Source organism: Pan paniscus, chromosome 17 (assembly GCF_029289425.2).
Source record: "Pan paniscus chromosome 17, NHGRI_mPanPan1-v2.0_pri, whole genome shotgun sequence".
NCBI classification, from domain to species: domain Eukaryota; kingdom Metazoa; phylum Chordata; class Mammalia; order Primates; family Hominidae; genus Pan; species Pan paniscus.
The window spans coordinates 62,470,002-62,495,734 of record NC_073266.2 but is presented as its reverse complement, the minus strand read 5'-3'; the positions used below and the strand labels follow the sequence as shown (position 1 = coordinate 62,495,734).

At 40.0% G+C, this 25,733-nt stretch overlaps 1 protein-coding gene across 4 annotated transcripts in view; it reads right to left on the bottom strand.

The window, feature by feature from the left end:
- Positions 1-1,763: 1,763 nt before the first annotated feature.
- Positions 1,764-25,733, bottom strand: part of SETBP1 (SET binding protein 1) — a 387,029-nt gene continuing 363,059 nt past the window's right edge. For all 4 annotated transcript variants that reach the window (XM_034943599.3, XM_034943602.3, XM_034943600.2 and 1 more), the window contains one exon: positions 1,764-7,194. In XM_034943599.3, coding sequence (XP_034799490.1) covers positions 6,575-7,194 — 620 coding nt within the window. In that variant the 3' untranslated portion in view covers positions 1,764-6,574. The remainder of the gene's footprint in view (positions 7,195-25,733) is intronic.

Genomic DNA, 25,733 nt, shown 5'->3' with positions numbered 1-25,733 from the left:
CATTGTCCTCACTCCCTATTGCATGTGTGACAGGTTAAATTTTTCCACGTGGCAATTGATTTCCAGCATCCTCACTATTCTAGTAGTTGCCTCTTCCCAGTACAGGCAGCGAGGTTGGTTTGTGCTTATCCTCTCAGGGCATGTTTCTGACAGCAGAAAGCAGGGAAAACATGAAAAATACTTTCTTTCTGGCTTCAAATGTCTAGAAACTTGGGAAATAGAAAGGAATTGGGCACAGAGAAACAATTTGGAAGAAAGCTGGAGCCAGGCTTTCCAGGATCCCTCCTTCCTTCCCCTTTGGATTAGAAAAATGATTCCCTGGCTCTGCAAGTAAGATTCTGCTATATGTTGGTGGAATGGAGCCTTACAAATTAATAAATATTGAGCTGGAGAAAAATTAAAAAGTATATATTCCTCCCATCCATCAATCTGTAGACTGAGATTTGCACCAGCCACATGTGTGGATACATCCAACTTTCCTGAGAATCTTTGTCAGCACATTGCTCCGCTATGGACTGTTTAAAAACTTTAGAGTTGAGCCAATCCATTCCTAGGCAACAGCTTTGTCCCTGCACGAGAAGCTGGTAGGAAGAGATTAGGGCCACTCTCGGAAGTCATTGCTGATTTCAGAAGTATCAATGGAATTAATGAGCCCAAGTTAGAATGATGACTATAGAATGCTTTAAATTGTCCTAGTTCAGTGCAAGATAGTGGGAGGAGGAGAGGAGAAAGAAGGCAAGTCCTATTCTACTAGAGGTGGCTGACCAAATTCTCTGAGTCTCAGGAGACGAGCTGAGGTAGGAGTGCTTCACTCCTCCTGCAACGGCTCCCTAATACTCTACTCCTGAAGACTTCCATTGACGTCTATAATTCTACTGCAGGTGCTGCAAATACCGAAAGTCACAGTGGATGTTATGCTGGGTCAGATTGATGGCTAGGAGTGGGGAGCAGCTCATAACATTTCCTGACTATCTTGTTGGCTTTTGGAAGACGCACGTCCAAAGGTAAGACAAAGAAAGAAGGCAAAAAATATATAAATGCCTGTATGTTCACATACAATTAAAGTATAATGTGCAAAGTGCTTAAGACAGGCTTTTAAAACCCACTTATAAATACAAACTAAAAAGTGGAACAGAATGGGTAGAAAAAACAGGCAGGAAAGCAGTAAAGACTCCTTTTGAGACCCCATCACTCTTTCACAGCTGGCCATATTCAGCTTCAAATTGCTAGTTTCATTTTTCAAATGGAGGCCTAGTAAGTCCCTTTAGAGCAAGGATGCTCAGCATAGGCACTGGGTAGGTAATCAGTAACTGTCTGTCATTTATTAAGTAGCCCCTCCTGTCACTGCAGTAAAACCTTAAGTGCAGCCAGGGATCCTTCCTTCAGATGTCTGACATCATGGGATATTTAGTAAGAAAGCTTAATCCCTATCTGTAATGCTCGTCTAAAAATTTAGGACAGGGTGGGTCTTCAATATCCTACAGTACCCTTTGATTGCTTTCAGCAGAGGCCTAACCGGTTCTATGAATCAGCCCTGGCTTGGTGGCCAGTTAGTGCAATACTCTGTGAACAGTAACCCAGTAAATCAGACTCAACTCTTACCCAGAATGTACTTCCCAGTATCATACAAAAGAGAGACGGTTGTTAAAATTTTCTCAATGATTCTGTATCCAGTTGGTGTGAGCAAAGACCCCCAAATGCTATTAAACTCCTTAGTGATGTAAACCAGATGGAAAATAAAACAAAAGAATTCACAACTCATGTTAGACTGAATTGAATGTCTTTAATTTCACACAATGAATAACATATGAATAGGATTAACTTTTTTTTTTTAATAGTTAAGTGCTCTATACTGTGCTAACCTGATCTGGTAGCGAAAAAGACTGAGCTTTCTTTTAGAAAAAAATGTTTAAAACCCAACATCTAAGACCATGGAGGAGCATGACAGTAAGCATGCTAGATGTATCTACGCCTCAAATAACAGCAAGTCCATGTTCATTTTAAATGTACAAAAATGCTTTATGAATAAAAACTGTTACAAAAAGAACATTTCAAACAATGTACAATTTTCTTGCCTCTATATTCAATAAAATACAAATACATTTTTTTGTTCTAAAATATGTTTACATACAATCAAAGTAGAACATGCAAATTACACTTTAAAAAAGGCTTTTAAAAACCACTTATGAATACAAACTAAAAATTAGCCAGCACGACTTGTAAGACAATCTTGTGCCCCATTTTTTCTTTTGAAATATATATGTACATATTTAACACATCATGTGCATTTATTATTATTTAAGAAATAGATTTTTTTTAAAAAAAGGAAGAAAAAGAAAGACACCAATCTAGGGTGGAACTGCCCTTCCACGTTGACCAGTTGGCAGCTCCTTTCAATTTCCCCCCTTTAGTGTTTATTAGACCTGGGCAAGTGGGCAATAGATATCCAGGAAGTTTCTTCCTTGGTTGATATGTGCTTCTAAGACTGTTCCCCAAATGACTGAGTCCAACAGGGAAGGAAGACTCATCAGTGGGGTGAACTCTCCAAGAAACAAGAGGCAGAGAGGACCTTGTATTGTGGAAAGAAACTTTAAGAAACACCAAGAAAATGCTACGGTATATTACAGTTCGAGTTTCTAGGCACTGTGATGACATTATCTGTAAGCTCTGGCATTTGGACCACTGTGATACTATAGGGTAGTGTTGAGAATAACGTCTATATTTATCTACTTTTACATAACGAGAAGGACTGAAAATCCTGCAACGTAACACTTAAATGGCTTTTGAGGCATTTCAGCTTCTGCCACCCCTCTCTCTCCATGCTGCAGTTGGTATTTAAAGGCTTTGGAAATATGTGTGTAGACTTTAGACAGTTCCCAGGTAAATCTTTCTAGTGATAGGAAAAAGATATTCTCCAAAAGCTCATTATCTGAATATTGTTGGGTAATAAGCTAGGAGAGGGATTTTCTACTTAAGTCTTAAAACCAAATCCTTTATGATCTGCATGTAGTACATCACCTTATACTATAATTCTGTCACCACTTGCTTATCATATTTATAGACCCAGCAATGCGCAGAACACAAATTCTGACTGCCATTGAACATGGCCTCCTAGTCCGGACAGCAGCCAAATTAACATTCTAATCTTCTGCCAGCCCTTAGTCACCTTCTCTGGGCTGTCAGTGGCTGCTGTTTCCTGGTCCTGCCAAGTCACAAACCAGCCCCTGACATGCTTTCCCTTCCTTTGACCTTTCTTCTTTGGGTTTTAGCCAGAGCTGGGCTATTTGAGGAAGTTAAACTTCTGCTCCTCTCATTTGAGATGAGGGGTGGAAGAGCAAGTAGCTCTTCCAGACACTTAGTCAAGTGGATTAAAGATCCATCATCACCGTCAAGGTGGCTTTTGTATCTAGATTTCATCCTTTTCTCATCACTAACCAGACTCCTTACAAGTGGGTCCGCATCTGCTTACTGAAGGCAGGTAATCCAGAAAACAAAAGAAAAAGAAATAAAAATCAAGGAGTTTCTCTTATAATGAAATATTTTGTGAAGCTGTATGTGGAGCACCATGTATCCCAAAAGACCGCTTCTCAAAAAAAAAAAAAAAAAATGCAGCCCCAGAAGGCAGTGTTGGGGGGCCAGAGACCTCCACGATCAGGGTTGGGAGAGCTGGGTTTTCTTCCTAGCTCTGCAACCGTCTGTAAGCTGCATTGGCCCACGGCTGAGCTGAGTTTGGACAGGTGGGGAGAGGCTAAAGGAATTGGGGGTAGTTAGAGAATAAGAAAATGGTTGTACTGATGAGATGAGTTAGGTTAATGAAAAGCAGAAGAAAAAAATAATGTGATACTGAGGGAGGAACTGGGTGGTGGAGAGAGGAAGCTGAGTAGGTGACTGAACTTGCTTCCACCTCCAAGCGGCTGTTTAGCATGCCTCAGCTTTGGTTCTCTGCAGTATTCCAATCTATTCCTAGGGTCATACAAGTAGAGGATTCGAATTTAACTCACATGACCACTATAGACCAGAATTCACGTGTAAGTTGCAACTCTGCTGTTAAATCTCCTGAAATATCTTTCAGAGCTTTGGAAATTCTAATGTACCCCAAAGCTTTTTTGGAATTTCTCACCTACTAGAGGTTAATGTCAATTAAACTTTGGGTCCTTATTAAAGAAGTTTGCAGAGTGCCAGCTCATCTTCCTCTGCAAGAAGATTGAGTCTGCTTATAGACGTGGTTGGAGAGATAGTATAACACAGGAAGGAAGAAGGGCAAACGAAAGAAAAAAGGAAATGATTTCAAAACCCAGTAAGAAGAGAAACCTCTTTATGGCTGAATTGGAATGAAAACGTTGCTGTTTTATAGCAGTGGTGGGGTGAGAGGGACTAATTTAAACCTTCCTCTCAGGTGACTTTGGAACCACTCAGATAGGGCTTGGGAATGACGAATTAAAAATGGCTGCTTTGATTTTGCTGTTCAACTTGCGTGAAATGCCAAAGGTCAACCAAGGTCACAAACTGAGTATCTAGGATATAAGCTTTAAAGTAGAGGGGAATGCAGTCCTTTAAACTTACATATTGCTAGGATTAAATGCGATTGAACTAGTGGGCAGCAAATGATGTGAAGTCCATGGTGACAGAGCACAAGAGTATGACTACGTGGGTAATTTCAACCAACTCTTGGTGCCATAACGCAGCAGTAATGTTTGCAAGCATATTAACTTGGAATTTAAAAATTTACTCACATAGATACCCCATCACTTATTATTTTATGTTGCCAACAAAAATCCATCTCTCTCTAAGGAAGTAATATTGTGTTCTGAAATGATAATACAATTTCCAGCTGGTCCCAACTTCCTGTAAAGAAACTTAATTTGGAGGTAAACCAGATATTCTAATTCCCATTAGAAAATTTAATTCTCTCTCTCAGTGTCTCTTTCTATAATCTACCATGCCAGGTGTTTGATGTCTTGGGGAAGGTAAGGGGGAGTGAGGGAGGAAATTGAAAATACTTATTTGAAATTTCCACAATCTGACTTTTAGAAAACATCTACGGAAATGGAATTCTTCATATTCATTCTGAGCCTGCTTAACGTATTTTATTCGGGCTGTGGAAATGGATAATAGAGATGGAATATCTGTCCACGCTAAACCAATGGCTAGAGTACAACTTGGATGAGAAATGTACAGCTGAAATTGACCATTTAAAAGACGATTTGTCACACACAGTTTGCATCCATGCAGACTGATAGATTTATAATTACATTATGTACAATAATGTTTTAGTTTATTAAGGCAACCACAATTTGGATACTTTGTCCAAGGTGGCTTGATAAAATTGAAGTGGTGATACCCTTTGAGCATTTTATTTATTTATTTTTCCAGATAAGAACACTTACTCCCATTTGCTTTTAAGAAATAATTATCAAGGGATACTGGACTTCTATTGTGTTTTTGTTTCCTTTTTTTTTTTTTTTGAACAACCTATGACAATTATTTGAATGAAAAAGATCAGGTACCAAGGCATTGCTAGACACTTGTCTTTCTGGTGGGTCTGGGGTTTCAGTTTTTGGTGGTTTGTCAGTTACTCTATTTGCTGTGGGGTATTAAAACCATTTTATTCTGCCTATGCTCTGCTGACATGTTTTAAGTATAAAAATAGCCTGGTTGACATCTGGGTCAACATATCCTTGGCTGCTCTGCGTCACTTATTAAAAAGGTTTTATCAATACTGAGTATGTTTCACAACGATTGGGATTCAAAGCCAGGTTCTTGGAACAGCATGCCAAGGGTGAACTTTACAGCACAGGTTAAGGATTACATTATTTAAATGTGTACCAAGAAAAAAAAAGGCAGCAAGTAAGTTAATAAAAAGATATATGGAAGTACAATGGGCAAAGGAAAAATAGGAATAGACAATGCTAAAAATCCGTGTATGTGCAATAGAAGAGGCACACAGAACATGAATGCGGGTCTGAGGTCGCCTATCACTAGAATTCCACCTTCTGATCACACAATTCCATCGAGAAACTGTACGGTTAAGGGAAAGATTCAGGTCACCTGAAGATGACGTTGGTACCCCAAAGCTTAGCAGAGCTTGAAAATCAAAAGAAATAAAAACCAATTAAATGGAACGGGTTACAGCAATGCCAGTTGAGCAATTTGCAGCTTTTCTCCCCTTGGAATGTTTCCTAATTGAGGGTGTTTCCCTTTCGATTTTCCTGGCCAGCAAATGAAATCGGGAGTCGAGGGCGCACCTTGGCAGCGGGAGGTCAGGAGAGCGCCACCAGCCTGCTCCTCCTGGGGGCCTTCCGCTCGCCTGCGGAGGATCCAGCCGTACTGAAGCGCCGCGTGGTGGGAGCTGTGGTGAAGCTCAGACAAGCTTCTTCTGAAGGTGTCTCCCTGCTTTGCTTTCCCAAGAGCTCCTGATGGCTCAGCCCCGTCGTCTGGCCGGATTCTGCCTGCCCGGCTTCTGGAGAGAAGGGCGTGGGTGTCCCTGCAGCGGGGTATTCCGCCCCCGCCCCGGCTCACTGCGCTTCCCACGTGTCAGTTCCCTAGGCCCCAGGTGCAGACGCCCAGACCCGCCCTAGGGAAGGACCTCGCTCTCACTCCCTCGGGACTTCCTCTGCCTTTTGGCTTTCACCTCCTCTTCCTGGGGAAGGGGCTGCTGCGGGGGCGGCTGCTGCGGGGGCTGAGCGGGGGCCTGCGGTTTGTGTTTCCTCTTTCCGCCTCGGGGGGTCTTGGGTAGAGGGGGTGGCGGGGGTAGGGGTGGTGGCGGCGGTGGCGGCAGGGGCGGCGGCGGTGGCGGGGGCAGGGGCGGCGCCTCCCGGGCCATGTGGATGACCGCCTCGATGGTGGCCATGATGGTGTCTTGGCTGGCGGCGGGCTCCAGCACCAGCGGGCTCAGGCTGGGCTTCTGGCCCCTTTTGCTGGGCAGGTCGATGCATTTTTCCAGCACCGGCATTTGGTCTCTGGAGTCCTCATCGAACTGGGTGGGCTGCTTCCTGGGACGCCCGCGCCTCTTCTTCACGAAGTTGTTGCCTGTTTTTGATTGTCTCTGCAGCCGCTTGGCCTTCAGGATCTTGTTCACGTGGTCCAGGTTCTTCTTGGTGGACAGGATCTTGGTGTAGTTGCACATCTTCCGCACTTCGCACTGGATGGCTTCGATCTCCCGCCGCTTGAACCTCTTCTTCAGGGAGGAGCCGACTGCGGGAGGGGAAGAGATAAGAAATTGAGCACAGGATGCAAGGTGCCTTCAACTCAGCCTCTTCACTGACAGCTAGCATTCTACTTGGCTATAAAGATTATAGAGAATTAATGCTATGGGTATGTCTCCGTGCCCAAGATGCATTATTCCTCTTTATTAAAATAAAAACAAACATTTCTCAAATATTCATTGTGCATGCAAAGTACTTCTATTGACATGATTTCAGTCCTCCCAACAATTATGTGAAATATTGTTGCTTCCGTTGTAAAGATGTGGAAACTGAGGCTCATACTGTGGAGGTAAACTGGCCTAGAGCCGTGGGACTCAATGGCAGAATCACAATTTAAATCTTCCCATTATTTCTCTTATTATATAGGTAATTTTTTATTCACCTTTTTGACATTTGATCCGATTCAATTTAGCACAGGATTAGACTTTCTCTTTTTGTAGGTGTTAGATGAATAAAAGGGCACGTGGGCCTCCATATCAAGCAGATGTACTATCGATCTCATAGAAGAGATGCCTTGGCCTGATCAAGGATAAGAATATGTAACTGAACCATTTTATTCCTAACCCTTCTCCACTGACACAAGGAGGCTTATTTCCTGGAGCACTCTAGTTATCATGGCATCATCTCGCTGTGCTTTTCCCCCAGTGTTCTGGACTAGTCAAGTTCCCTGATGGCATTCAGTTAACCAGGTCCTTCATAACCAGTTCATCCTCTGAGAACCTCAAGGGAAGTATCAGCCAGGTGTTCCTGAATCATTTACACTACCCCTACCAGGCTGGCGTTTGCAAAGAGCTCTTTTCATGTCCTGTTGGCCAGCTGCACCTCTATTTTAAGAGCCGAACTTCTTGTCTCAGGAAGTCCTGCGCTGCTGCCACTAAATGGCCTTCAGAACTGCTTAGTTTTGAAGTTCAGACACCATAAAGCGTGAATGGCTTCAAGATATAGCCAACCATTCCTCCTGCAGATCATTCTTTCTCCTTATGTTGGTCATGAGCAGGCACATGTGTGATACCTGTGTGCACATGCACACACACACACACAAATGGGCACATACACTCACACAGACTCCATGGTTCCACCTTCAAGGTGGCCACTCCCCCTGGCTGTTTATAAACATAAGAAGTGTGTCTTCACTGAGTTCTTTGCCGCTATGATTTACGCTGCATGTTCAACCCGAAAGGAGCCCACGTGGAAGACCTACGCATAGAGGGGAGTGTGTTGCATTTTATCATTTTGGTTTGTTGTTTCCTCCCATTATTATTTTTGTACCTACTAATAGAGAAGCAGAATAAATATCTTAAGAGAGAGGAGGAAAAAAGACGCTTAAAACATGGATACCATTCTCACTTATTCTTGGGTACTCCCACTTGATTCTTTCCTCTGCTTTGTCCCATTTCTCTCTCATGCTGTGCCCAGCACAGATTGCCAGGAGGGTTTTATTTGAAGTTATTTACACCCCCAGCTTCATGGAGTGGAAAGAGCTGAGTCCCACAGGCCAGGTCAAAATGTTAGCGCTTTTGGCCAAAGGTCAGTAAGACTGACCGAGCAATGAATAACTACTGAATGATCTTTCAAATAAGTTATAAAGATCAAAATAGAACAAAGCCAGAGTGAGCTTCTGACTATAAAAATAAAATTTTTGTAGTTAGTTTTGTAAAAGAAAAAGGTTGCCTGGTTGTAAGTTATCAGAGGCAAGAACCAATGCCTGTCTGTCTTTATGTCCCTCAAAGGGCCTAGCAGGGTGCCTTGTATATAAAAGAGATTTAAGAATTGTTTCTGGACTGACAAATCAGTCTAATCAGGCCTTGTAGTCGTATTCCCTAGAAGAGTTCTGGTTTGGATTTTTAAAGTGATCATTGCAAATATAGTGATACTAAAACTTAGCCCACCTTCATGTCAGTGACAGATAATTTACCTTGTCCACATAGTTCAGGAGTCAATGACAACTAGTCAGTAGTAATATTCCACAAAACTTGACAGTATTCCAAGCAAAGCTTTCATTTACAGTTTGCCCTCTCTTTAGTTTATATCAGTCATAGAGGAAGCAAATGCTATGTGATATATTATATAAAATAGCATGAAAGAATAAAGTAAATCACCTTGCTGACATGTAATATAGAATAGAAGTATAAAGTAAATCAATTACTTGGCAATACTGTATTTGACCGAGTTAAGCTTGATGGAAATACTCCATGAGCTGCAGGTCATTTGGGGAAAATATAACCAATGGATTGTCGCTCTATGTGTTGTTTTTTTAAAGTGAAATGCCAAAATAAATAAGTAAACAAACCCCAAAAACAAAATCTCCAAACCAAAATAAATAAACAGAAACCTAGCAGATAGCAGATAATTCCATATTCAAAAACATGTGCTGAATAATTTATTGTCTTTGCATTAAAAAAGGATTATGAAATAAAAATTAATTCTGATAGTGTAAATCTACCAAACAATCCTAAAAAATGACATAACCAACTCTTTTGTGCCCACCATTCACATTTAGCAAATGTTAACTTTTTGTCATTTTTTTTTTTAATAAGAAAACATTACAGATGGAGCTAAGTCATGGCTCCCTTCTCCATTCCTTTCCCTTTTTTCTATGCTTGTTTTAATCCTTTTGTTGCATATATATGAGCTCATGTTGGTAAAAATTAAAAATCTGAATCTACCTAGTATTGGTAATGATGTAAGAAACTAAGAACACTCACATACTGTTGGTGGGAGTGTAAATTGTTATAATCATTTTGGAGAATGATTGGGCAATAACTGTTAGAGTTGAAGATGTACACATTCAGTGTCCCAGCAATTTCATGTCAAGCTTGCCTGCTTTACTCATATATATCAGGAGGCAAAAGTCATATAAGGATGTTCCTTGAAGCTCAGTGTATGATACAGAAAACTGAGAACAATCTAATTAATCAACTGTGATACATAAAATAATGCAATATTATACATCCATTAAAATGAACAAACTACACATAAATATATCAACATGGTTAAATCTCATTTAAAGAGTTGGGTAAAAAAGGAAATCACAAAAACATGTTTAAGTATACTACTTACATAACTTTAAAAACACACATACATCTTGAACTTTTATTTTATCTTCAGAGTCCAGTTGTGGAGGTTTAAAGTGACTGCTGTGTAGGAGATCAACTGTGAGTCAAAGATTTGGTGGATGACTCACCTACTACTCAACATCTACTTCCCCCCAAGGCAACCTCATAGAGTTTTATTAAGCCACTAGAGTAGGGCTGTCCAACAGAGTTTTCTAAGATGGTGAAAATGTTCTCTATGTGTGTGCTGCCCCATAGAGCCACTAGCCACTTGTGGCTACTGAACACTTGAAATGTGGCTGGTGTGACTGAGAAACTGAATTTTAATATCACCTAATTTTCATTTAAATAGCTACAGTGTGGCTAGTGGCTACCCTATGGGGCAGCACAGATCTAGAACTAACTACCTTGAACTACAGAGGACAGAAGACACACAGGGATTCATTCAGTAAATTGTGGACTGTGGGAGACTCTAGACAAACAACCTGGTGTCTTCAACAAATAAATTGCAGGGCAGGGGGAAGATGAAACTGTGCATCAAAAGAGACTAAAGAGATAAAGGACCTTATTTAGATGACAATTGGAACAAACTGTTAAAAGAGATCATGAAATAAATGGAAATTTGAACAATGGGCATTTCATGATATTATGTAACTACTGTTAATTTCTGTAGGTGTGATATTTGCATTGTGATTATGCTTTTTGAGTACCTATCTTTTAGAAATGCATACTAAAATATTAATAGATGAAATCACGTACTATCACCTGGGATTCACTTTAAAATACTAAGGAAGAGAGGAGGTAAGTGGAAGTATTGATGAAACAAGATTGACTGTAAGTTGATATTGTTGAAGCTGAAGTTGATGTTGATGGGTACATGAAGTTTATTAATGCTATTCTGTCTACTTTGGTATATGTCTGACATTTTCGATAACACAATGTTAAAAAAATTATAAATAAGTGGCAATAAAACATCTTAAAATCTTAGGGCTGGACAGTGCTCTAATTTTCACCCTCTTGGGGCTTTATTTCACCTAAATATTTTTTGAAGAATAAGAGGAGATGTTCCCAGTGAAGGTCATGCATCCACCATCTCCCTAGAAGGCTTAGCTTGTAGCTGCCCTCCTGTTTTAATGGCACAGAAACATGAATGCATTCTCTGTGTTTTATGCTTTCACCAACTGCATAAATAAATATATGCCATGAGCCAATCTCCATTGATGGCATCAGGCATTAGGACTTAGTATCCCTCTTTCTTTTGCACATTATAGTCTTTAGGGTTTTTCACATCTACCAAACATCTGAATTTCATTTATTTCTCCTTTATGCTTGTTATCCAAACTTTCAGTTCAGATTTGTCATTCCTCTGTGTGAATAATAGCAGAGTATGGTACAGTAGAAATGATTCTATGTAGAAGAAGCTGGAAAACAAGGTGAACTGAGATAAACCCCTTAACCCCTCCATCTCTGTTTCTTCATCTGTTACATTGGATGGCTGAACCAGATGCTCTTGGAAGTTCCCTTCTATATTTAGTTTGCCGTAATTCTTTTCTATACTCATTATTAATTGCATCCCCAAATGTGGGGTGGCTTTCTAAACATTTATTTAATCGAATAATTCTAAAAACTTAGTGTGGGGGGAGGAGAACTTCAGACTTGGCAGGGTTTGATATTCACAAATCTTTCCCCTTATTGCTTATGATTTCACTGTCCCTCTAAATGTTTACAGATTTTTCTCTCTTCAAATTGTTTCATTATTGGACAGTCATTTCTGGGCTCTTGCTGCAAGATTGATTCCATATTTGCTCTCCTTCCTATAATTGTCCTATATCTTGCCTGCTCTTTGTTAGTTTTAAAGAATAATTATTGAGTGGCCCAGGCAAAATGCAAATTCATTTCTTCATAACTCGGCAATACAAATTTTCTTTCAGACCCTATCTATATTTGAAATTGCCATGCAAATGGTTGAGCTGGTTTTGGTCCAGATCTAGACATTCTATCTTTTCACTCCCATTATCAGAAGATTGGCTCATCAGCGTTCTGTTGATTTTGTCAAGTCGTTTATGGTAACTAGAGAATGGACTTAGCACTGCTTTTTGGATGCAGAATTTGTACATACAGTAGGCCCCCTGAGCCAAAGGCTAACAAGGCTTAGTTATATAGAAGATTCCCAAGAAATAGACACTCATGTTTGTGGACTGTACTTTGCCCATGTACAAGACACATTCTATTTTACAAGAAAGCTTTGGGTGGATTGTGGAGGGAGGCAAATTTACTTCTAGATTCCTTAGAATTTTTCTTGCTGTTTGAATGTTCCTAAGGGGAGGTGGAAAGATGTTGAGGAAGGCTGAACTGCCTGGAGTTGGGGTGCATTTCAGGGCAGATACAGCTGGAATATCTTGTGCTTCAATCAAGGCAGAGAGTTGCAGTATGAATTGCTCTGTGTGCTGATACATGTTAGAAGATTCTCTGAAGGCAAAGGCCACATCTTTTTTTCTCTACTTCCAGAGTTCCCAGCACAGGCCCATTGATACAGCAGTACCTGATCTGGTGCATATTATGTGATCAGCAAATACAAGCTCAATGGCATTCAGTCGTCTCATGTTCTCTAATGTAAATCCTGCATTTTATTTATTTATTTTACTTTGTACTTCTGCTTGCCTTGGTAATGGTCTCTTATTTTCCTAATGCTGCTTTTTTATTTTTAATGGGGAGAATGAGGCAACCTACCTTGGCATGCAAACTTTCTTCTTCCATCCTTAGAATTTAAATTAACCTTCTACAGTCCTGGCCTTAAAAGCTCTTTTGAAGAAGATGGCAAGTTGCCTCTGCTACTGAGGCCTCTGCAAGGTAGGGGGCATCTGAGTTGCTGCTTGTTATCAACACAAGTGCTACAGAACTGCTAAGTTTAAAGCAGTAATTTAGAATTAAGAGTTAGCAGATGTGGGGGATTTGTCATATGATGGTGTTTTCACTCTGTTCTTAATATCATCTTAACATACTTTGGGATTTCTCTGAAAACATGACTAGCTTGTTTAAAGCATAGTAACTGCTTGACTATTCAAACAACAACTTAGGGGTTTATTGTGAAAGAACTTTTTATCTTAGTTGCAGTGGCTTGAAGGACTCTGGTCTGTGTTCTGCTCCTATTTCACATTTTTTCTTGGGACAAGGTAAGAGAGGTGGGCAGACTGGCTGATGGAGAGGTGAAGCAGTGGGGTATGTTAAGTGTGAGCATGTTTATGTGTGTGAGCTCTGAAGTGGGCTAGGCCACCAAACAGTTAGTGCCCCAGGGCAGCTCTCTAATCTTCTCAGGAAGGGTGTTGGATTTAGAAATCGGCCTAGTGCTCTCCTGCCCCTGCCACCTTGCCCACACTGTTCACCTCCTCTCTGCCTCTCTAAATTAAACCAGCAGCTTCCCAAGTGGGGTGCACATTCCCTCCAGAGGAAGCCAGACAATTTACTGAGCTGCAGAAAGAACACATTAATAATTTGTATTTACATTATTTATATTTTACCTAAATAATTCTAATGCTTAATAAATGGAACTCCAGCCATGCCCTTACTTGCGCTGCCCATCAGATGACAGGTCACCTGTCACACTTGGGCATGAGATTCCTGGGAGGAGGAGAGGCCATGTGCATTCAAGGGGTTGATGGGGGATCTCACTGGCTTTCAGGGTGCTGTCAGTGTCCCATATTTTAAATTTGTAGCAGGCCAGCCCACATGGTAATTTTAGAAAAGCAAGACTTTTCAACAGAAAAAAATTTCAAAATACTTTGTAATGAGATGAAGAAGACCCATACAATACTTTATATACCACATAGAGTTCTGTTGGTCATTTCACACCAAACTGTATACATGAGTTGCCATTTTCAAAGATGAATTTGGCAGTTTTCTTGTACAAAAAGACAAGGGTTCCAAATTTTCTTAACTCCTCTAGGCTGTCAATGGGCTGTCAGTAATGTTACCCTGCAGATGTTAAAAAACAAAACACTTAATGTCCCTTTACAGTAAACTGGGCCAGAAAGTAACTGCTTTTGGAAAGAAACTCATGCTATAGAAAGAGCAGTTTTAGAAATTTATTGCAAATGTTTCCACCATTTGGCAATTTTGTTGCTGAAAATAATATAACCTATAAAATCCCTTTAATCTGCAAATTTGAATACCTTGCAAACAGAACTACTTTCGAATGAAGAGTTGGACTAAAACAAAATGGACCATCTAATTGTTAACAAAGAGGATGGTTTGCCAAGTTTCAACAAAAATCTTGTTTAACTGATAGATGAGATTGGAAAAAAATAGTACTGATTTCAGCACAGTCAACAATGTACTTTATTCTTTTGAATCTATGTGTACGTGAAATATTCTTTATCCTACAACATCTACTAACAACAAGTATTGAAACAAACTGAATTCAGAAAGAGAACTTTAAATTATTTATCACAAGTGCTTAAAAAGAAACCAAGATTTTCAAAAACAAGTATACAAACTCAATTGCTTGGCTCTCCTTAAAACACTATTAAAAATATTTAAATCAGTATAACATTTTGATAGCAACAAAAATATTTTTGTTTCATTAATAATAGGTAAAATGAAATTTAAAATTATTTTAAGAATATAATATATTTCAAGTTTATCTCATCCTGTTAAAGTTTGTATTTAAGAAAAAGAGGGCACATATTTTTAGTATGTATTTAAATGATGTGACTATTCAAAATTATGTTACTAATATCACCGCATGATCAAAAATCTGGAGCCCACTGCTTTAAAGCTGTCCTTTCTTTTTCAAAAAACTCCTCGAGAGTTTATTCACTCACTTGGTATTTAATCTTCAAAGATCTTAACTTTCTATGGCCTAGGAAGCATTAAAGCTTCTTGAAGACAGCATGTGTTGTCCTTTTTCATACCCTTCAAAACAAAGAACACAGTTCCTGTGTCATAGTAGATGTTTGATTAATATTTCCTGCTAGATTTTTTCAGACTGTAAACTCCTAGAGCCGAAATCCTGGACAGCATTCATCTTTATATTCCCCAGAACACCTTTAATTGAGTTACATGCAATTCCATGGCAGTGAGGGGTGCCCTATCCATGGAGAGCTCCTTGAATGGGATTTAATGCTGACATTCTTTATTTGATTAGGCAATTCACAGGTCCTGGTCTATAGGCTTCTCTGACCACAAGGAAATAACGCCAGTTATTTCATGGGCCCACGGGTTAAACAAACCACCTGGGACTTTGGACAGATAATGACAGTGGCGACTCATTCCAGAGATAATCTAAGCTGAGTAAAAACATTGCTAGGTTGCTCAAGGGACTTCTAAGGAGGGCAAGCCAGATTTTGGCAGTCCTGAAAAAACTGGGCAAAACAGAGACCTCAGAAATAAGAGAACCAGCAAAAGATGAGATTATAGCTCCCTGTAAGGTGCATCATGAATATTCATCACAAGGGGTTGCCCACCATGGATGAACAGAGGAGTGTTTTAAGGCTGGGGGATTTTCTGGAGATGCTATTTATTTGTCAGCCACTTATAAATAGTCAGCTGGGCACAGTGGCTCACGCCTGTAATCCCAGCACTTTGGGAGGCTGAGGCGGGTGGATTACGAGGTCAGGAGTTTGAGACCAGTCTGGCCAACATGGTGAAACCCCATCTCTACTAAAAATACAAAAAGTAGCCGGGTGTGGTGGCGCACGCCTGCAATCCCAGCTACTCAGGAGGCTGAAGCAGATAAATCACTTGAACCCTGGAGGCAGAGGGTGCAGTGAGCCAAGATTGTGCCACTGTACTCCAGCCTGGGCAACAGAGCCAGACTCCATCTCAAAAAAAAAAAAAAAAATTAGTAGCTTCCTAGGCTTTTGGTAAGGAGTGAATTGGGAATGGCAGCATTGGTAAACTGAGAAATACGAGGGCATTTAGCCGTCCTCTGTTTCATTCAACTTTGGCTTTTGTTTGTTGTAATATGGATCAAGTCCCAACACACTGATAAGACAACATGGAAGGCTGGATAGAAATGTAGTTAACGCCAAAAAGTTTGAAGCTACATCTGTTGAGTCTCACAGCATGCCAGTTGGTCACACAGTGGGGGTGGTTGCACCCTCTCAAAGGGCTCTTTATATTTCTTTTTTCTTTCCTCTCAAATGTGGTATCACTTTATCCTTAACCATAAATACCATCTCTTATATAATACCCCAACTATTGTGCATGCATGTTCTTACCTGATTGTGAGACATTTTCTTTGTCTCTTTAAAACTTTGAAAAAAAATAGAGGGAAGAACAAAGAACCATATAACAAACATGAACATAGGAAAATTTCCACATTTTAAATATTTAGGCTCAGATAAAATAAGTCCTGTTGACCATGCTAGAACTTCAAGAATTACATATAATGGTAAGTATCTCTGTTTTGTTTTTTTCCTGGTCTTAATAGTAACTGCATTTGTTTATGTATTAGCTAGCATACTTGGCAATCTGATGGAAAACATATTGACCAGGACATTAGAAGAATGAGGTTCTGATCTTAGCTTATCACCCCTCAGTTCTGTGTCTCCAGACAAATCTCTCAATTTCTTGAAAGGACCCTTGCTTCTCAATAAACATAATTCTACAAAAGTCATATACCTCCAAGTTTTCTGTGCTCTAGGTAAGACATCCTCAAATCCTTCATCTGTGTTTCCTATCAGATGAATTCTAGATCAAAACAAATTTTTCATTTTGATCACTCTCTGGAGATTATATCATCTGCTAAAGTTGATCTGAGATTTTAGTGCCTAGAATTGAACTGATTTTCTAGATATGAAGCGGTTAGTACAGAAAAATTGGTTTGATTATTTTCTGTGATCAAGGCACCACATTTATATTAAAAAAAGCTACATTTTTTAAAAACTGCATTTTTTTTCCCCCAACAACATTCTACTGTTGGCTCATGTTAAATGGAGGCTCAATTAACTCCCTTAAACACTTTCATATAAACAGCTGCCAACACTGGCCAAGGCTATGTGGAATTGGGTGTTAAGCTTAAATGCAAGCCTTCTATTTAAATCTGCAAAGTTTAATTTTATTAACTTTGTGAATTAATATTCTAGTCTGTTGTGAAAATTCTGAAACTTAATTTTGTTTTCTCAAAGAGTTCTCAGATTTTCAGGAATTTTCAAAGGGCTCGAATACTCTAAAAGTTAATGCCTGTCCTTTTAACTACCTCTGGGCTGGATTCAAGTGACTAAAAGCCATGCTATCATTTTTTCTTTATTGAAGTTTTTAAAGAAAAAGATGTCAGTTTACAAAATTAACTATCTTTGTATTCTCCCTAAAAACAACAAGCAATTCACACCAATTGCTTTCGACTTTCTCCTATCTGTCTGGTTAGTAGATGATGGATGAACCACAGAAACAATAATTTTGCATAGCCTACAGGTGTGTGTGCCCAACTCTATTATTTCTGTAAGTGTCAGAGAGGATATTACATCTGATGTTGAATAGGGAAAAAAGTCTTGCATTTTTCTTTTATCCAGAGGCAACTCTTTTGCCCTAGTGAGAAAAAAATAAAAGAAACAACACAAAGCAATACCAGGCATTGTTCCAGTGCTCCCAAATTTCCACTGGAATTCAGTTTATAATTCAGTCTTAAAGCTTTTTATGAACACTTCATATCTTTGTATATTCCACCCATTCTTTAAAAGTCCAATTAAGTCCTCTTCCTAAAAGCCATGCATGGACTCTCATTTCAGCATTCATCTGTTTGCTCCTCTCTATGTTGCCTCTATCTCTCTGATGGCACTTCACTTAGTCTGTCCTCTATTATGATTATGGGATTAATCTATATGAACGCTCTTCTTAAACTCTATTTTTCCTAAGGGACAAGGACCATCTCTTAGCCCTTCATATTCATGCTTGGAATAAACATTGATTCAGGCCCAGTTTGTGCCAGGCACTGTACGGGGCATGGAATGTTGTGCCTTCCCCCTAGTGAGCAGCACAGAGTCTAGCTGACTTACTTGAAATCAATCTACGTGACTTGACTTAGCACTTACGATCTATTTTGTAAAGCCTGTGTTTGAGGCATGAAAGGATGTTTTTGGAGATTCAAATCACTGTCAATTAAATTAGGTCCTCACATATTTCAGCTGTTCCCTACTCTGTTCAGAGCACCATTAACTGAAAGTCTCTCAGAACCAAGTACTGTGAAATATAGACCAACACCTAAACTTCATTCCATAAGAGAAGTGGAGTTTCAATGACAAAAACATGGACTAAAGCAAGATTGGAATTTATTAAGAGTCACCAAGAAAACCAGCTTGAACATTTAAGGACATTAAGGATGTTAAGAACGTTAAGACTGACTGAAACGATGGGTCCCCTGGAAAAGGAACACATGTACATATTATACATTAGAGGGAGAGAGAGAAGCGGGGGAAGGAATGGTCTTTTTTGTTGTTTTTAAATAGACTTTTTTAGAGCAGTTTTAGATTCATAGCCAAATTAAACTGAAGGTACAGAGACAGAGGTTTCCCATATATTCCCTTGCCCCAGCACATGTATAGCCTCCACCATGAATGGTCTTTTCATTGCCAAGCATGTGAATCAGAATCATAATGGTTTATTATGGGAGAAGGGTCATATGCTCTCTTGGCAAATATATATACATTCACATTCTGAGTGCTATACTAGGAGTTTTTTGAAAAAAAATTGCTTTAACTTTTTCTTTTTTTCAAGTATAAGCTTGAACAGACTCAAGACGGCAAACACTCCCTCCTCAATTTAAGATTTGACAATTTAAGAAGAAAAAGCTCATTCATCATCTTTCCCTTTTAGAGACCATAAATTATTGGCTCATACACCATGTGGCTTGGATTCTAGGAAAAGTTAGTGTAAACAAATCCAAGTTACAATGCGTGGAGTAGGAGAGTGAGTCATAAACAAAACACAGACATATGCTCTCATATAAATAAGGGCCTGGATCATCAGCTTCCCAGAGTCTGCTTCCCATTAATTACACAACAAAATGAACTTTCCATATGTAAAGCCCAAATCACTTAACTCTGGCAACTTGTATAAGACAAAGACCAGGATTGTGACTATGTAGGCACTAACAAAACTAGATTTCAAAATAAAAAATGTCCTTTCAAAATATCTTCAGGCATTGCAGAACAAGAAGATGCCCTGGAGGAGAATTTTTGAGTAACAAAACTATCCCCAAGCACTCCAGGAAGACTGCTTAGAGGCTGATATGGATCCCTGCTGAATTTATAGGTAGTATTAGGCATATTCTCTTTTGTTCTGAGTCCTGTCATTTTTCTGATGCTGGCTAGCCCTGGATCCCGGCCACACAGAGTGTTCACACACATTGCTGGGACCACTGAAAAATTTCCATTCCTTCGATCAGTTCCTTCTCTCTGTCTTTTGAAACTATCCATTGGTAGCACTAACTCACATTTCCTGATTGTCTCATGAAGACTATCTGGTCTCTTTTAGTTTAAAGAGGTATCAAGGAAAACATAATTCCTGGGGAAGAGTGTTCTTCAATAGGTCAGACACTCCAAGAGAGAGGGAAAGTGAGATTTTTCCTTATGTCCCTTTCAAAAGCTGATTCCATAAAATAAACTAACGGAGTTAGTTCCAATGGACATTAAAACAACAGATCTTAAACTTTAGGTGTCCTGGATAGGGGAAAGAGGACAAAAAGGACTTTTACTCTTTACTAGTTGTGGGGGTGAGGAGGTAGCTTTCAACCATTCACAAACTCACGGACTATTTTTGTAACAGCTATGCTTTGTATCATACCTTACACCATACAAGGCAAGTAGAATGCATTGCTCTTGTCCTCAAATGAAGGCAAAGGGGGAAGGAACTAACATTTTTTGAAAACCTACAGTGTATATTGCAGTATTTCATGTATTTCCTCATTTAATTGTGATTACAACCACTTGAGGACCTTGATTAGTGTCCCTTAGTTTCTCTACATTACAGAGATGAAAACCAAGTATTTTTTTCCTAAGAGCACACATCTCAGAAGTTGTGAAGGCAATAATTAAAGCAACGGCTGCCTCATTTCAAAGCTAATTTCATGCTATATTTCCTTAAGAAAGCAAAGAAGACAGGGAGCTAGAAAAAGACTGATAAAACCTGGGTTTCCTCATTAATTTTATACTCTTGTCTGTATTGGAGTGCCAAATTTCTCTGAATTTCACCATCTCAAAGGCCTTTTCCAACCCCCTAAATTCCATAATTAAATAACGGAAGATATTACTGCAGATGACACATCATTGCTGCTAGATTAACTGTTCCTGCACATTGTTTTGATTCTGCTCCAGTTCAATGCCTTCAATGGCTCCCTGTAGGGAGCCAGACATTCAAGGTACTGAGAGAAGCTGGTCAGGGTTATGAAGAAAGGTAGGAGGCAGGGCATGGTAAACACAAGAGACTATGGCACATTTAATGGGGAAAATTTATCCTATTCCAATCAATTATTCCCAGTTAAAAATCTGAGCCCAAAGATCACAGTTTCATAAAGCCAGAAATCTTGATTATTATGTAAATCTTCTGATGTTCATAAACTGCTAATTAATTTTTTAAAATGTATAACCTTCCGTAGGCCAACCAAAACACGAGTGTAGACAGCAATTGGGCCATGGCTGTCATTTTGCTATCATTGCCGGTCAGAATAGTCACCCTGCCTTATTCTAGACTTTTGGGTACTCCATCTTCTGATCTCAAATTTCCCTTCCAGACTCATCTGCCATTATTTCCATATAAATGCTGTATTCCTGTCTCCTAGCTTCTGTCTGCTTACCTAATTCAGTTTATCTTTAGAAGTCCATCTTAACTCTTCTCTTCCCAAAAGAGAATCTCTTAGTATCATTCAGTTGAAAATTCATGACCAACCAATTGCTGAATAATAGTTTTGTTAGTATCTCAGATTGTTATTCGATCTATTCATTTAAAAATACTTTTTGGTCATCTCATGTTTTGGAGGCAGGCCTTCCCATGTAGTGTTAAAGCTCCTCTGGGGCAGGGGCTAATCTTCTATTTGTATATATCATTCATAGAATTGACTGCAGTGTGGCAAGTTCTTAAAAAAAAAAGGTTGACAATTTTTAACAAAGTCTTACAGATGTTTGAATAAGATGAGCTTGATATAGCCACTAATGCCCTCAAGGGTAGGGGACTTGGACTGTGTCCTGAGATAAGAGTATTTGGAAGGGGGAGTGAGGATATATATCATTTTCTAAAGGACAGTTAATGGATATTATGATCTAAGTCATCACATGGCTAAATTGTGACTTCACATGATTAAATCCTGACATGAGATAACTTTAGTTCTGACATGAGAGGGTTTCATAAAATACTTACATGTTAAGTTTTGAATATGTGATTGGTGTTTTCATCTGCTATTTCATTTCTTTCTTGCTCCTGCCTAGAAGGCAGAAATCACTTTTCTCATTTCATTGATGAGAAAACTAGAACTCAGAAGTCTCAGTGAGACTTTGTGACTTACCTAAGGGGATGGATTAAAAAGTATGGCAGTACTATAATGAGGACACCGCAATAACCCTGACCCTTGAATTTCAAATCCAGTTTCACTCTGCCTCAATGTGGTGGCCAGAAAGAGTCCAAGTTTCCGAGTTCCCAGTCAGGCAATATTTGTAACCCTTCTGGTCTCAATTTTCTCATCTGCAACAGGAAGTGTTTGGCAAAAGTCCCTTGTAGTTTATTGTAATCCAGGTTTGTCTAGTCTGTTCCAATTGAAGCAGCAGGAGGAGACTCCTTGGGAGGATATGTTGGGATGACTCCAGTGTCTCCCAGGGAGAGAATGGAGAGAGCAGACAGGTGAGTGATCTCTCTCTCTCTCTCTGTCTTTGTCACACCTGTCTCACAATCCTTACTCTATTCTCTGTCCCTGCTTCCTTTCTCTCCATGCCTCTTCTCTGTCTCTCTGCTGTCTTAGACTGACTACAGCCTGCCTGGACCACTCAAGATCATTCTTAATGACAGTCATTACATAGTTCTTCTGCATTGCCTGAGACCATTTCTGCAGCAATTAATGGGAAAGATTTTGCCCTGCCACCCCCTACTCCTGCAGCTGGGCTCACTATGCCAACTTTATTGGAACCAAGAAGTTTTTCAAAAACTCTCCATTAATTACAGAAAACCCAATGCACAGTGCCCCCTTCTCATTAACACAGTTGCTTTCAGTTGCCACTAAATTATCTCGCCACCATGACACCAACAATCTAATTAGAATTCTGGAAATGGAAAGCGCCAGTGAACAAGGCAGGCACCACACTTTCATCTCAAAACTGATCATAAAATATGCGTGCCCTTTCATTCTTTGCCACATAAACTCTGCCCCATAAGAGTCTCCTTTCATTCTCTCCCATTTATAAAGAGAAGCTTGAATATTTGATATAAAATGAGTATCTTAATAGAAATCGCTTCACGTATGGGAGGTTTTCTTTTCCGAGTGTGAGGTCATTACAATAATCGCACCTGACTCCCTGGGCGTCTGATGCCTCACAGCCAAACCTCCCACTGGGCTTCAATGGAGGTGTGAATGATACTATCACTGGGAAGAAGATAAAACGTGTTATTATCATTACTCTATTTTTAAGAGGGTCTGACTGTGGCATGAGGTGGTTGGGAGCATAATCTGTATGAAGCATTCAGAGAAGAAAAATTGAGTTAAACTTCTCAAGACACAGCACTTTCAAACCTGTCATTAAACCTCTGTATTTCCTAAAATCTCAGCTCTGGAGAGAAAATAATTAGCTAAGTGAAGTCCAGGCATGTCTATTGAGTATCTACTAAGCACCCAGCATCGTGCAAGATTCCTGACATTCAAATAAGATTATGAGTTGCTTAACAGCAAGGCTCCTGGCTTTTGCTTCTCTTATTTTCATTCCATACATCCCAAGGTTTTGGGAATTGAGATGCCCAATACTTATTGAGTGAGACAAAATCTAAATAGCAAATGGTTGCTGCCCTAGTGAAACCAATACTCTGGCCACAATGCAAGACTAACACATACAAAATAATTAAAGTACTGCATAGGCTGATGCACTCTCCCTTTTTCCATTGAGTGGCTTATCCTGAAACTCTCACAGAACTTCTGAGTGAAGGAAGACACATATGCGTGCATATTCCTTCTTCTCTGAATAAATACACACTTTGGTAGTGCAAGTACAATGCCATATAGGCTGAATCTTTAACTCAAGAATAATCATCTTCAATACGCTGGGGGACTAACTAAGGGCTGGGCTGCTATTAATGAACAAAGGAGGCTGGAGGGCTGCCAAATTGTTCTAGGTTGCTCCATCTGGTGATCTTTCTTAGGATGGTTTGCTGCTTCTGGATCTGATATAGAAACTGAAGGAAAATCACTGCCCCTTAACTCTAATGAATATTAGAGTTCATACACTCTTGAGTGTACCTTTTCATGAACCAAACACGTTTGTGCAGGAAACAGTTGTTCAATACACTTTGGCTAATATTTAGCAATTACTTATTGTTTGCCCACCTCGGTGCTAGGTAAAGTTGAATAAGATCTGGCCACAGGGACTATGCGATCCTCTGGTCCACTGTGGGACACAGGTGGAGCACAGACACTGTATTAAATGTAGGAATCAATGATCAATGAGCTTATAGGGAGCCAGGGAGGCACAGAGGATGTGGCATTCAACTTGACTTTGTTGTGGTTCTCAATATGAGTGTCAGGGAAGGCTTGTTAGAGCTGAAGGCACCTATGCTGAGGCTTGAAGAAGCATCATGAATTAGCCATTCAAAGGGCATGAGAGGTGGGCAAGGGGGAAAAAGATAAAAAAGTTCCAGGGAAGAAAACAGACAACATCAACAATAGCAGCAGCAAAAACAGCACCCACTTCTCAAACTCTTACTATGTGTCAGGTACTTTGCTAAACTTTTCCCAAGGATTATCTCCATTATTACTCACCACGATCCTTGACACTAGGTCATATTCTTTTCCCCATTTTACAGATATGAACACTGAAGTCTTGAGATCACCTAGCTGGTGAGTGGAGCACTGAGATTTCAACATAGGCAATATAAAGCCAGAACACATGCATTCAACCAGAGCATTTCATGGCCCATGTGTGGTATGTAGAAAAAATGAGCCAAAACTTAGAAACAAGGCAAATGGAAAGAGACAAGTCCTTTTGGGCCTCCCCAAGGATTATTAACAGTCCAGGAAAATGTGCCCTTGTTGGGCTTGCTGTCCACTACTGATTAAAGGCTTGGAATCTGCCAGCTTCTTTTTGGAGGGGAGGATGGATCTTGCTCTGTCACCCAGGCTGGAGTGCAGTGGTGAGATTTCGGCTCACTACAACCTCCGCCTCCCAGGTTCATTAGGTTCAAGTGATTCTCTTGCCTCAGCCTCCAGAGTAGCTGGTATTATAGGTGCCCGCCACTATGCCTAGCTAATTTTTGTATTTTTAGTAGAGAGCGGGTTTCTCCATCTTGGCCAGACTGGTCTCGAACTCCTGACCTCGTGATCCACCTGCCTTGGCTTCCCAAGTGCTGGGATTACAGGCGTGAGCCACTGTGCCTGGCCTGTATTTTTTTTATTTTTATTTTTAGTAAAGACGGGGTTTCACCACGTTGGCCAGGCTGGTTTCGGACTCCTGACCTCAGGTGATCCACCTGCCTTGGCCTCCCAAAGTGCTGGGATCAGGCATAAGCTACCGCACCTGGCCAATCTGCCAGCTTTTATGTTAACTTGTGGACTTTTGCCCAGCAAAGAAGCAAATGATTTTTGTTTGGTAGAAGAGATAAAGCACGAGGTTATGATTTTATTGCCTGTTAGGACACTAACTGAACAACTTGCTCTATACGCTTTCTCCAGTGCCTGCATTCTCATAATACCCTGTTGTCTAATTCTCCTTTGGGCTGGCCTTACCACCATGCTGTCTTCTGCATTAAAGAGTTGAATGAGCCTTTGAAATAACTTTAGTTTTTTGAAAATAATACTGTGGCAGTGGAAATCCCAAAGGAGTTGAAATTTGGTTGAGATTTCCAAGGAGATGAAGCTGGGGCAGAAGGCAGGGCCAGATTCTGGAAGGTTTGGTGCTTCCCTCGGCTTCCCTTGGCCATAGGAGAAGCTCAGCTGCTCTAGGAGGTTCAGATTAAATCAGAAAAGAGCTTATTTCTCCTTTAAGAGTGAAAATAACAACAAGTTTTGGAGGTTTTTCAGAAGGCTTTTGGTGTGTGATGGGGAAACACAGAAGCTTCCAACCCTGCCGAGTCCCTTGGTGGCCCAGAGCTGCGGGAGGGAGTGCCTTTCATGCACGTGCCATATTCAGCACAGCTTTCAGGACAAATGGGCTCATTTTGTGAGGCTTCAACATGAGCCCATAGGTAGCACTTTTCAGACAACTTGAACGATTGCTTTAAATTTAAGCTTTGTTTGCTCTGGATCTTCTTTGGGAGGTTTTCTACTAAATATTTTAAGTGATTAGACTGGGCA